Raw genomic sequence first — 14,712 nt, forward strand, 5'->3', positions numbered from 1 at the left:
TGCCTAAAAAGGAAATAAACAGAAATGGGCAACAACCCAATATGGAATGTGCAGAATTTGCCATGGCCAAAAATGGAAAGGTGCTACTTTCCAGAAATGGAAACCGCGGGGTTACTGAGAGAAAAAAAAAGGAGGGGGATGTGGATGACATGCGGGGGGCGGTTGGAGAGTGTGGATGCCATGTGGGGGCCGGTTGCCAGCGACTCCAGAATAAGATAAGTCGTTGGCAAAAATAGGGGCGCCTGGGACTCGAACCCAGCACCTCCCGCACGGAAACGAGTGCGCTGACCACTGCGCTGGCTGTGTGTTAGTGATCTAGAGCGGGCTCTGTGCTGGCTGTGTGTTAGTGATCTAGAGCGGGCTCTGTGCTAGATCAAATAACAACAATGCTTGGACCTGCTGAGACGAAAATGGTGGAAACAAAAGGTATAGCCATGGGAATTCGAACCCGAGACCTCCTACAACTGAGCGTGCGGGAGCAACCAGTGGGTTACGAGCCAGGCCTGTGAACACGAAGGGGCGCGTCTCCCTTTGAACAGAGAGAAACCCGGTCCTGGAAAACGCCATGAACGCACAGCAGAGTTCCGGCGTCGACGGCAAGCAAAGGCGGCGACTTTTGCAGTTGCAGAGCACCGACGGGCGTGCGGGATGGGGCAAGGAGGCGCGCGTGCAAGCGGAACAGCAAGGGAATGTGCGCGTGCGGGCCCTCCCGAGGACGAGCTGGTGCTCGCCTTGGTGGCTAAAGCGGTGGCTAGGCGAGGCCTGGGGCTCGCGCAGGGCTGCTGCGCTGCGGGAGCGCGTGAGCGTGCTAGCTTAAGCGCTGAGGCGAGTATGGAAAGGCGGAGTGGGGGAACGCACGGGCAAGCCACGGCCACGATAGGAACTACCCAAAACAATTACAACTTCGCCGGAGCACCGAGAGCACGGGAAAGATTGAATCGAAGCAGCGCCTGTGGTGATCTATTGACGACAGGAAGGAGCAGGGAGGAAGTTGGGTATACATGCTTACCCTAGGACAACAATACAGCGGTGGAGTCGAGCCTGCGGCGACGCAGACGAGCTCTGAACCTGGCGGGGTTGCTGTCCGGGAAGAAGAGGAAGAATACAGGTCAGAGAAGTCGATCCAGAGGCCGTAGAGGTCGCGTTCGTCGTGGAAGGAGACGTAGGGGAACTTGGCGGACTCCCCCACAGCGGCAGGAGAGAACGGATGTGGTCGGAGAGGCTACCCCGAGCTTGAGCTCGAGCTCGCCGGGGGCATGGTGGGCAGGACGAGGGCGAGGCGTGTGGCGCTAACCTAGGCGGCGGTGAGGTTGGTAGAGGGGGGATCAGTCGAGGAGGAACCCTAGGGCACCGGTGACAAGATATATATGGGCTAGGGACGCCGGACGACCGTCAAATCACGCACATGTCCGACGTGGACACACTGGATGCACTGTCGTACAGGAGGACGAAGCTCCTGTACGCGTGGGCTGACTGGGCGCAGTTGGTGAGCTCTGTTGGGCTGCGGGAGAGGGGAAGGCCCAAGTTGCTGCACTAGGAGGGCTTCCCCTTTTACTTAAATCTATAAATATAAATTCACAGTTGTAGAAAAAGAAAAGTCTAGGGAGGTAGGAGAGGTATTTGGCAAAAACAAAAGATATCCTCGAGCTCCTGGAATTATGCTCTATTATATAAATTTGGTTTGGACATTTTTAGAGGAAACAAAAATAATTCAAATTTGAATAAAATTCAAACTTGAGGCATTTTTGAACCTAACCAAATCAATTCCAAAGAGGTGAAATTTGGCAGGGGGCTTTATGGCATGGTGATGGAATATTGGGGCAAAGTTGAACATTAACGGAGGAGGGTAGAGGTGCACTTGCCAAAGAAAGAAAAGAGGGGAAGAGGTGGTGATGAGAGAAGGGGAAAAGATGATGCTTGGATCCACAAAGAACATGCCACAATGCAACATGCTAAGATGAAGATGCACATGATGATGCCATGATGCAACAAGATGAACATGATATGAAATGCATGACAAGAACAAAATCAAAACAAAGGCAAAACCCAACCATGAATCTCATAACTTAAAGCCGGAAATGGCAAGATTCAGAGTACAAATATGGTAAGTTACATCCGGGGCGTTACAACACTCCACCACTACGAAAGGATCTCGTCCCGAGATCTAGGATAGCACCGAAGGGAAACGAAAGAGGAAGATAAGAGGTAAAACTAAGTTGCTTCTTTGATAAATGAGTGAAATCAATGAACCTTGAGAGGTTAAACAATTTGAAAGAAGAATACAACGGAGATGAACGAAGTTGAAACACTCCGTTAGAAAAGAGGAACGGGGAACATTACTAGAACCTTGTAGATTGAAAGACATAAGAAAATGGGTACAATAGACAAGAATTACAAGCAAGCACTCCGGTTGAAACGAGATGTACAAGGAACGATAAAGATCAATTACGACAACACTCCGGTTAAAACAAGATAGAGAAGGAATAAGAATGATATAATTTGGACAGCACTCCGACTGTAATTGAAGGAATTGAACATGAACTTGACAAGATGAGAGGATACTTGATGAAATCAACAACACACTGCCTCCGGAACTATTTAAAGAATGGCACAAAGGGGTAGGAAAGATTCCAGACAGCACTCTCCAGTTGTGAAGGGAGGCAAAACTTGACAGAATGGGAAAAACTTGAAAAGAGGGCACGACACTCCGGTTGAATGGATAAACACGAAAAGAACATGGTCCTCACAATCCGAGATGATGAGTGAAGAGATCAACATCACAATGCCTCCGAAAGAAATAAAAGAATGGAATTAAAGGAACTGAGCAGAAAACAACAAGTTCTTCCTGAAATGAATTTAAGAAAGCATCCTTAAAAAGAAGGATTGAGTGGAGTTGTTGGAAGATCAATACGAAAGGATATGATCCTCGTGGGCTTATGGAGACATCTCAAAATTATGAGGTGATAACCAACCACTACCAAAAGATTGATTAGCTGAGATGGACGAAGAGATGGAAAACTTCTCAAAACTATGAGGTGAAATTCCGCCACCAACGGAAACAATTGATTGGATCGATATGAACAAGGAGACAAGAAACTTATTTCACCAGGAGGATAAATGAAGAACTTGGATCATTTATGAGCACCATAAATAGCAACAATCCTTAGGGAAAGCTTTAGGTGAAATATAACCCAAGATAATTCCAATGAAGAGATTGATGGGTTGAAAGGATCTCTTGAACGAAGAGAAAATGATGGATTTAAATATCTCATTCCTGACAACTTGTGAATCATGACATACGAAGGGAAATTGTCAAGAGTGACATAACACCACCTCAAAAGATGAGATATGAAAGAATTGCACTTTGGAATGCAGGAAGAAGAATACTTGAACTCCTCAAAACAAGACATGTGTTGAGCATCATGTTTATTTGAGAGTATAACTTGGCGGATCATAACTTTGAGGGCAACCTTGAAGAACAAAAGAAGAATGAAAGGAATCCTTGATGAGCCACCATGTAGAGCCTCCATGAATAACTCCAGTAACAAAATGATGATAAAAAGAAAGAGAAGTTGAAAACACAAGGTGAAACCTTGTAATGATTTAGATGGATCTTCATGATGATATAATTGAGGGAGCTTGGAATTGCAGGAAGAAAAGATGAAACAATTGAAACCGAGAACTTGATGAGCCTCCGGAATAAGGAATTGAATTTACTCGAAGAAACAAGAATAAGGATTATATTATGCTTATCCTTCACCAATTAAATTGATGACAAGCAACGGATTTAGCATACTACTTATTCTTCTTGAAAAAGGATTGAGGAGAGATATAGCGCAAACTTGGGAAAATCTTCAACGAACCACCGGTAGAATTGGAACAATGAATGAATAAATATGATAACCATTGAAGAGAAACGTGAGCAAACCACCATAAGAATTGAAAATGAACAAAGAACAGGTAAAGAGATATTGAAAAGGAATTAGAGAACGAATGAAGATACTTGAAAGAATTTAGATGCATGAGAACGAAGAGATCACGAGCTGATAAGAGAATACTTGAATGATGCACCAGTATGATTTGGAGAACAACGAATGAATAATTTTGCGATGATGAGCTCCGGAGAATCAAACTGAAACGACTCCTGGATTGCTCCGGATGGGTGAAAAGAATTCTCACAATCAAAAATAACTATGAGAGGATGACAATAAGCTAGAACCACGAATCTAGAAGAGAATGGAGTAAGATATGGAGGAAAAAATCTTCTTCGGTCTTCAAATGCAGAGAAAGATAACGATAAAACACCACTGAGAATTGTTGAGGCACTCCGGGATGAAGAATGGAAAGGTTGAACCGACGATGAAAAGAATTTGAAAGATCTTGGAGAAGGCATATGACTGATGACAATTCATTCTTACATCACACTTTGAAAGATTTGAGAATAGCTCCGGTAAAAGAATTAGAAGAGTCAGGTAAGATCCTGGGAAAAGACCTGTGGATTAGGGCCCACTGAAAAGATACACCGTTGAACAATTTTGAAGAGAGATTGCACCGGTTGATTTAAATGGCTTGAATGATATAACAACCTCGAAATAGGTTGAACAGATCTTGAATGACAAGACGATCCTTATGAGATATCTTTAGCACTCTGGAATAATTGAATAGCGAGAAATGGATGATTAATAGGTGCACCGGCATGAAAAAGCATTGAAACAAGGAAAGGGATATGATCGACAAAGCTTGAATTGAAACCCCCGAAGAAGAGAAGAAACAAAGAATGATAACTTGAAGCTCCGTTAGGATCTTCATGAGAATCACCGGATAAGAATATTGACGGAAAAGGATGGAGAGACTTCACAAGAATAAAAGGATACTTGATTAAGACATCGGATCCCTTGAAGAAAAAGGGTGGGAGGGCAGGTAAAACAAAACCAAATTGGAATGGATGAAGCAAACAACGTTGAGAGAGCTTAGATTGAATCTTGCGGATGTTGAAAATGGACGGATCCGCTTGAAGAGAAGCACACCGGTTGAAAGGATTGGCAAGACAATCTTGATTATCATGAAGGATTAGTATTCACATAGAAATATGAGAATACCGCTTAGGAAAAGGTATGGAATCAACATTTGACTTCGAAGCAACTCGAATAGCACAACTGAAAACAAAACAAAGGATTGGCTTGCAAAATAAGCCGGAACAAACAAATGATAGAGATTTCGTCCGAAGTTTTCGTGGTGGGGCCTACACGGGCTCGATCGTACAGCACCATCATGTACAAGGCAGTGTACATGACATACGAAGCGTCCCCGAGTCAGCATAGCCAAGGACTCTTTAAGACACAACGAGACCACTGTAAAACCAACCGTGGATAGGCGGACCACTAGACGTCGAACCCCAATTTCATATCATACATCTGTCGGAAAGATATCCTAAGATCTACTTGAATTCCCACTTATAAACTCCCGAAACTTTCCGGTTATGCAATCAGGTGTTGGGGATACAGGGGAAGCATAATATCTCACCCAAAACTAGCAAATCCTACATCCAATTGTATCCATCCTTCAACACATAACCAAGAAACCTTCGGAAATCATTTACCTCAACCTTCAAAAAGCATCCGTTATACGAGTTATGGCAATACTCCCGAACTCCCACCCCAGTACTGGGTGGCGTCAAGGTTATCTCACCAACAACTGCATAAAAGAGATTTTCGATGTCGGCGAAACTCAGGTATTCCAGAACTGCAACGATAAAATTGTGACGACAACACCTCGGAGCTCAACTCCCCGGGACACTGCCACAACCCCTAAATGACAGGAGGCACCAAGAACAATGTTCTCGTCACAAAACCATCGGAACGATTCCAAGATACCCGCGTGATCCTAATTTTTTTTAGTGAAATTTGAGAAGAGAAGAGTCAGAACTCTACGCCAGGATGCCTCACCAGAGCGACGAAGGGATTGAGGAGTAAAAAGAATTCTACTCTCCGATATATATAATCCTAAAAGACTCAAAACATTTTTCTAGACTCAACAACGCCAGCGATTCAATCAAGCAGGGGGCTCCTAAAGTCGGGGAAGGCTCTGATTACCAACTTGTAACGCCCTCGATGCGGCTATATCTCCCACGTGTCGAAGCATGACTTAGAGGCATAACCGCATTGAAAGCAATGTCGCAAGTGAGGTAATCTTCACACAACCCATGTAATACATAAGGGAAAGAGATACATAGTTGGCTTACAATCGCCACTTCACACAATACATAAATAAAGCATGCCATTCATCCAAATACACTCAAGGTCCGACTACGGAACCAAAATAAAAGAAGACTACCCCAAATGCTACACAGATCCCCGATCGACCCCAACTGGGCTCCACTACTGATCAACTAGAACGAAACAACACCAAGGACAAGATCTTCATCGAGCTCCTCCTTGAGCTTGGTTGCGTCACCTGCTCGGTATCATCGGCATCTACAAACTGGTTTTTGGAAGTATCTGTGGGTCACGGGGACTCAGCAATCTCACACCCTCGCAATCAAGACTATTTAAGCTTATAGGAAGGGTAAAGGTATGATGTGGAGCTACAGCAAGCGACTAGCATATCTAGTGGCTAAACATACGCAAATGAGAGCGAGAAGAGAAGGCAAAAGCACGGTCGAACAACTATGATCAAGAAGTGATCCTAGAACAACCTACGTCCAAGCATAACTCCAACACCGTGTTCACTTCCCGGACTCCGCCGAAAAGAGACCATCATGGCTACACACGCGGTTGATGCATTTTAGTTAAGTTAGGTTTCAGGTTTTCTACAACCGGACATTAACAAATTTCCATCTGCCCATAACCACGGGCACGGCTTTCGAAAGTTCAAATCCCTGTAGGGGTGTCCCAACTTAGCCCATCACAAGCTCTCACGGTCAACGAAGGATATTCCTTCTCCCAAGACAATCCGATCAGACTCGGCATCCCGGTTACAAGACATCCTCGACAATGGTAAAACAAGTCCAGCAACACCGCCCGAATGTGCCGACAAATCCCGATAGGAGCTGCACATATCTCGTTCTCAGGGCACACTCAGATGAGCGCTCCGTACAACTAAAACCAAACCTCGAGTTTCCCCGAGGGGGCGCTGCACAGGGCTCTAGTTTGGACCAACACTCAGAGGAGCACTGGCCCGGGGGGGTTAAATAAAGATGACCCTTGAGTCCGCGGAACCCAAGGGAAAAAGAGGCTAGGTGGCGAATGGTAAAACCAATGTTGGGCATTGCTGGAGGAGTTTTATTCAAGGCGAACTGTCAAGGGGTTCCCATTATAACCCAACCGTGTAAGGAACGCAAAATCCGGGAACATAACACCGATATGACGGAAAGTAGGGCAACAAGAGTGAAACAAAACACCAGGCATAAGGCCGAGCCTTCCACCCTTTACCAAGTATATAGATGCATTAATTAAATAAGAGATATTGTGATATCCTAACAAAATATCCATGTTCCAACAAGGAACAAACTCCAATCTTCACCTGCAACTAGCAACGCTATAAGAGGGGCTGAGCAAAGCGGTAACATAGCCAAACAACGGTTCTCTAGGACAAGGTGGTTAGAGGCTTGGCTTAACAATATGGGAGGCATGATAAGCAAGTAGTAGGTATCGCAACATAGGCATAGCAAAAGAGCGAGCATCTAGCAAGCAAGGATAGAAGTGATTTCGAAGGTATGGTCATCTTGCCTGCAAAGTTCTCCGAGAAGACGAAAAGCTTGATCCTCGTAAACGTACTCAACGGGCTCCTCGAACACGAACTCGCCTCCCGGCTCTACCCAAAGCAAGGACACAAGCAAAGGGAGACACAATCAACCACGTGCAATGCTCAAGCAACATGATGCAAGACATTGTATGATATGCGGGATGCGGTATGCGATGCATATGCATGATTTGGAAAGGAATGATTGAACCTGGCCTCAACATGGAAATCCAAGAGTGTCACTGGAAAGGTGAGTTGATTTTGGTCGAAATCGATATAAAGATCACCGGAATCGGATGCACGGTTTGCAAATGGCAAGCACGACAATAATGACACCATTCTGCGATTAACAGCATGATGCTATCTAGAATGTAACAATAAACTAAGCTACTGCACTCCAACATAGCAACAAGGCACATTACAGTGATCTACGCAAGATGCTTGACAAAAGATGAACACTGAGCTAAAGCTATAAACCTCTAGAGCATGACTAAAACAACATGGCAATAATGCAAAAGATAACAATTTTAAAGACTTAGTGAAAATGCTAGACATAGCAGAAACAGATTCAACATGGCATCTTTACAAGCTTGATTAACTCACTACAAGGCATGACATGGCATGGAACAAAATCTATCATGAAGTAGACATGAAAATGAAGCTATCCAAGTGCAAAGCAACCTCATGGCATGATTGAATTAAATCACACGAAAATGACAAAACAACATCATGATGTAAAATGGCATGTTTATGAACTTGCTCAAATGCAGAAACTAATGCCACCACGGGATTGGTGGGATTTTTCTACCCCAAAAACATACTCCCTCCATTCCACAATGTAGTGCTTCCTCTATCCCCGTGCTTCAATTTTGACCGTAAATTTAACTACCAAGATCGATTGCGGCGGGAGAAAAAATTATATCAGTGAATTCGTATTCGAAAGAAGTTTTCAATTATATAATTTTTTCTGCCGTCGCAGTTGGTCTCGTTGGTTAAATTTATGGTCAAAGTTGGACCTCGGGAAGCGCGGGCGCACTATATTTTGGAATGGAGGGAGTATATAATATGTCTAGGTTAGTGTAGGAAAGTCATCACAAAAATGCAAAAACAAATACTGCCTAAAAAGGAAATAAACAGAAATGGGCAACAAACCAATATGGAATGTGCAGAATTTGCCATGGCCAGAAATGGAAAGGTGCTACTTTCCAGAAATGGAAACCATGGGGTTACTGAGAGAAAAAAAGGAGGGGGCTGTGGATGACATGCGGGGGGCGGTTGGAGAGTGTGGATGCCATGTGGGGGCCGGTTGCCAGCGACTCCAGAATAAGATAAGTCGTTGGCAAAAATAGGGGCGCTTGGGACTCGAACCCAGCACCTCCCGCACGGAAACGAGTGCAATGGTGGAAACAAAAGGTGTAGCCATGGGAATTCGAACCCGAAACCTCCTACAACTGAGCGTGGGGGAGCAAACAGTGGGTTACGATCCAGGCCTGTGAACACGAAGGGGCGCGTGTCCCTTTGAACAGAGAGAAACCCGGTCCTGGAAAACGCCATGAACGCACAGAAGAGTTCTGGCATCGACGGCAAGGAAAGGCAGCGACTTCTGCAGTTGCAGCGCACCGACGGGCGTGCGGGATGGGGCAAGGAGGCGCGCGTGCAAGCGGAGCAGCAAGGGAATGTGCGCGTGCGGGCCCTCCCAAGGACGAGCTCGTGCTCGCCTCGGTGGCTAAAGCGGTGGCTAGGCGACCTGAGGCTCGCGCGGGGCTGCTGCGCTGCGGGAGCGCGGGAGCGTGCTAGCTTAAGCGCTGAGGCGAGTGTGGCAAGGCGGAGTGGGGGAACGCACGGGCAAGCCACGACCACGACAGGAACTACCCAAAACAATTACAACTTCGCCGGAGCACCGAGAGCGCAGGAAAGATTGAATCGAAGCAGCGCCTGTGGTGATCTATTGACGACAGGAAGGAGCAGGGAGGAAGTTGGGTATACATGCTTACCCTACGACAACAATACAGCGACGGAGTCGAGCCTGCGGCGACGCGGAGGAGCTCTGAACCTGGCGGGGCTGCTGTTCGAGAAGAAGAGGAAGAATACAAGTTGGAGAAGTCGATCCAGAGGCCGTAGAGGTCGCGTTCGTCATGGAAGGAGACGTAGGGGAACTTGGCGGACTCCCCCACAGTGGCAAGAGAGATCGGACGTGGTCGGAGAGGCTACCCCGAGCTTGGGCTCGAGCTCGGCGGGGGCATGGTGGGCAGGGCGAGGGCGAGGCGTGTGGCGCTAACCTAGGCGGCGGTGAGGTCGGTAGAGGAGGGGGATCGGTCGAGGAGGAACCCTAGGGCACCAGTGACAAGATATATATGGGCTAGGGACGCCGGACGGCCGTCAAATCACGCACATGTCCGACGTGGACACACTAGATGCATTGCCGTACAGGAGGACGAAGCTCCTGTACGCGTGGGCTGACTGGGCGCAGTTGGTGAGCTCTGTTGGGCTGCGGGAGAGGGGAAGGCCCAAGTTGCTGCACTAGGAGGGCGTCCCCTTTTACTTAAATCTGTAAATATAAATTCACAGTTGTAGAAAAAGAAAAGTCTAGGGAGGTAGGAGAGGTATTTGGCAGAAACAAAAGATATCCCCGAGCTCCTGGAATTATGCTCTATTATATAAAATTGGTTTGGACATTTTTAGAGGAAAGAAAAATAATTCAAATTTGAATCAAATTCAAACTTGAGGCATTTTTGAACCTAACCAAATCAATTCCAAAAGAGGTGAAATTCGGCAGGGGGCTTTATGGCATGGTGATGGAATATTGGGGCAAAGTTGAACATTAACGGAGGAGGGTAGAGGTGCACTTGTCGGGGAAAAGATGATTCTTGGATCCACAAAGAACATGCCACAATGCAACATGCTAAGATGAAGATGCACATAATGATGCCATGATGCAACAAGATGAACATGATATGAAATGCATGACAAGAACAAAATCAAAACAAAGGCAAAAACCCAACCATGAATCTCATAACTTAAAGCCAGAAATGGCAAGAGTCGGAGTACAAATATGGTAAGTTACACCCGGGGCATTACACCCACACCCTGTCCACGAGGGTGGGGGGTGCGCCTACCCCCCTGGGCGCGCCCCCTGCCTCGTGGGCCCCCTGGTGCTCCTCCGACTTCTACTCCAACTCTATATATTCGTGTTCGGGGAGAAAAAATCAAAGAGAAAGATTCATCGCATTTTATGATACGGAGCCGCCGCCAACCCTAATCTCTCTCGGGAGGGCTGATTTGGAGTCCGTTCGGGGCTCCGGAGAGGGGAATCCGTCGCCATCGTCATCATCAACCTTCCTTAATCACCAATTTCATGATGCTCATCGCCATGCGTGAGTAATTCCATCGTAGGCTTGTTGGACGGTGATGGGTTGGATGAGATTTATCATGTAATCGAGTTAGTTTTGTTAGGTTTTATCCCTAGTATCCACTATGTTCTGAGATTGATGTTGCTATGACTTTGATATGCTTAATGCTTGTCACTAGGGCCCGAGTGCCATGATTTCAGATCTGAACCTATTATGTTTTCATGAATATATGTGAGTTCTTGATCCTATCTTGTAAGTCTATAGTCACCTATTATGTGTTATGATCCGATAACACCGAAGTGACAATAATCGGGATACTTACCGGTGATGACCGTAGTTTGATGAGTTCATGTATTCACTATGTGTTAATGCTTTGGTCCGATACTATATTAAAATGAGGCCTTAATATCTCTTAGTTTCCAATAGGACCCCGCAGCCACGGAGGGTAGGACAAAATATGTCATGCAAGTTCTTTTCCATAAGCACGTATGACTATATTCAAAATACATGCCTACATTACATTGATGAACTGGAACTAGTTCTGTGTCACCCTATGCTATAATTATTGCATGAGGAATCGCATCCGACATAATTATCCATCACTGATCCATTGCCTACGAGCTTTTCACATATTATTCTTCGCTTATTTACTTTTTCGTTGCTACTGTTACAATCACTATAAAACCAAAAATTTTATTTTTGCTACCGTTACCATCACTATCATATTACTTTGCTACTAAATACTTTGCTGCAGATATTAAGTTTTCAGGTGTGGTTGAATTGACAACTCAGCTGCTAATACTTGAGAATATTTTTTTGGCTCCCCTTGTGTCGAATCAATAAATTTGGGTTGAATACTCTACCCTCGAAAAACTGCTACGATCCCCTACTTGTGGGTTATCAATCGCCTACTCTGTGAAGATCTACCCGAGTGAGGCTGGTCCTTTGTGGGCATAAGCCATAATGGAATAAACAAGTTGCTTCATTGTGGACCCTTCTCTAGGTCGAGCCCTTCGTGGACTCGCGCAACCGTTACCCTTCGTGGGTTGAAGTCTCCATCAATGTGGGTGTACGATAGCACCACCTATCGGAATCATGACAAAAATCATCATGTCTTCATTGTGTTTGAAATCTCTGATCCCTCCTTTACATTTATATGCAAAATCTTCACTTTTAGCTGCACAACTCTTAGACTGCATGTGCAGGGTGTACTTGACTTGATAGAATTGCTAAAACTTGGCCACAACTAAAATTGGGAAAATGGTAAGTTTTTATTTGGTCAAGTAATCTAATCACCCCCCCTTCCAGACATACTTTTGACCCCATAGTTTGTGATGCCTCGCTTCCAACACCCCACAACCTGGATTTGCAACGCAACAGAGGGCGCAACGTCGTTGCCTCCGGCCGCCCCTTGCTGCAAAAATTGGTGCGGACATGTCGGGCGAGAGGCAGACGACGACAGCTTTGCAGCGAGTGGAGGAACAAAATCATGTGCGAGGTGGAGTCATGGAGGTAGGCGACGAAAGAAGGAAAGAAGGAAGAAGATGTTATGGAGAAACGAAGGGTTGTGAAGACACAAATAGGAAGGTTTGGATGTGCCCCCAATAGGACCTCGTGCGCGGCAGGCCGAAACTGTGGACAACCGACCATCTGGAATCGTTTACCATCTAGATGTGCCCTGCCCAGACCCATTCCGAATCCTTAGTGCATAAAAATAATCGGTTTACTAAATTTTGTATCGACTATAAAACTGTAGTAGTATAGATAGATAGTAGATGATATAAAATTATAAAGGAAGGAAAGGGAGAATCCTACGCGGCCATTGTTAAAAGTTTGCTTCTAGTGCTTGTATCTTTGTCGGCTGTCGAGTTACTTCTGAAGAGAGTGTATCAAATCAAATAGTGAAATTCATAACCATGACAAAACCTCCTCTATATTTGATGATGGTCGCTATATATGACTTACCCATCATCATGACCCAGTTTATATACCTCTAAATATTCACATTTTTTTGAGGGATCTAAATATTCACATTGATCAACTAAAAAAATTCACATTGATGGACTAAAAAAAGTTCACATTGATCAACTAAAAAAATATATTCACATTGATCAATAAAGTAGTGTTGGCAATCCTGAAAAAAAAACTAATTTTTGTCTCCTGGCTGGCCTTGTCTCGTGCGCACCAGCACCACAGGGCACCGCACAGGCGAGCGCGAGGCGACGTGCCTAGCCCGGATCTCAGAAGCAAGCTGAGCCCGGCACGACCGCGCCCTTTGGCTTGTGAGAAGGCGAATTCTTTTCTGGCTGATAGATAAAAATCTCCACCACATCCGCAAGCGCGAACTCCCTCCCGGATCTGCAACTAGCCGGCTCCCCTCCCGATCCATCTCGCCGCGGCGGAGATCCTTCATTCCTCCGGCGAGAGCCAAGATGTACTCGTGGGAGATGCTGTCGTTCAACATCCACGACGGGTTCCTGGAGGCGATCGTGCGGGGGAACCGCTCGGGCCTCCTCACCCAAGCCGATTACAACAACCTCTGCCAGTGCGAGACCCTCGACGACATCAAGATGCACCTCTCCGCCACAGAGTACGGCCCATACCTCCAGAACGGTATGCCGCGTGGATCTTTTCCTTCTCTTCTTTGGGTTGGATTGGGCTGCTTGGTCTGCGTTGCTAGAGATTCGCGATCCCGTCCATGCCAATTGCGATCTCGATTGGCCAATTGGAGATTTATTTTCTTCTTAGGGATAATAAGGGAGACTGCACCGTGCTCGGCGAGTTGGGATTGTTTTGAGCTAGCCCTACCTTGTCCGAAATTTCTCTTTGCTCTCTGGGAACCGTTGGGAGCAGGTTTGATGAGCAACCAAACGGGCGGTGTTAATCTACGCAGTGCCTGCAAGTTTGTTATACTGTATTTCCCACAGCCCACATGTCATGGCAACTCTGTAGCACCAGCCTGATCCCCCTGATGAATTTTGCCGCAAGATCCCTTTCATCCACTCCCACCTTACGATTTCAGCCATCTGTGACGCGTCCCAAGACGAATTCGCCCAATTTATTACATCAGTTCCATTAATGTGCTCTTGTGCTATGATATACAGTAATCGCTGTGTATGTTTGTTCTATGCGTTTCTTCTGATACCTCTGTATTGTGATCGTATTTCTGATTGATTGCAGAACCTTCTCCCTTGCACACAACAACAATTGTGGAGAAGTGCACTCTTAAGCTGGTTGATGAATACAAACACATGTTGTGCCAGGCGAATGAACCTCTATCTACATTCCTACAGTACATAACGTAAGTCATGAAGCACTGCTAGGATGCCATTTGTTTCTGCTTCGTTTGCACAAGCAAACAACATATCAAACCAGTGCAGGGCAGACTTCGGTTTGATCCTAACGGGATAATGTTTTCTGCAGGTATGGACACATGATCGATAATGTTGTCCTTATTGTTACTGGGACATTGCATGAAAGAGATGTTAACGAACTGTTGGAGAAATGCCATCCATTGGGCATGTTTGACAGGTATTGTTGTGGTTCCTTTCTCGTTTCTGTTAAATGGAGATCTATCAAATACTGACTCTTCATCCCCCCCCCCCCTCCCCCCCGCCAATCA

General features: G+C 45.8%; 1 protein-coding gene across 1 annotated transcript in view; it reads left to right on the forward strand.

The window, feature by feature from the left end:
* Positions 1-13,310: 13,310 nt before the first annotated feature.
* The window catches only part of LOC119268269 (probable V-type proton ATPase subunit d), a 4,844-nt gene continuing 3,442 nt past the window's right edge, over positions 13,311-14,712 (forward strand). The window contains exons 1-3 of the mRNA XM_037549862.1: positions 13,311-13,703; positions 14,271-14,391; positions 14,514-14,621. Of these exons, the coding sequence (XP_037405759.1) occupies positions 13,523-13,703; positions 14,271-14,391; positions 14,514-14,621 (410 nt within the window). The 5' untranslated portion in view covers positions 13,311-13,522. The remainder of the gene's footprint in view (positions 13,704-14,270; positions 14,392-14,513; positions 14,622-14,712) is intronic.

Source organism: Triticum dicoccoides, chromosome 3A (genome assembly GCF_002162155.2).
Source record: "Triticum dicoccoides isolate Atlit2015 ecotype Zavitan chromosome 3A, WEW_v2.0, whole genome shotgun sequence".
In the NCBI taxonomy this organism is placed as follows: domain Eukaryota; kingdom Viridiplantae; phylum Streptophyta; class Magnoliopsida; order Poales; family Poaceae; genus Triticum; species Triticum dicoccoides.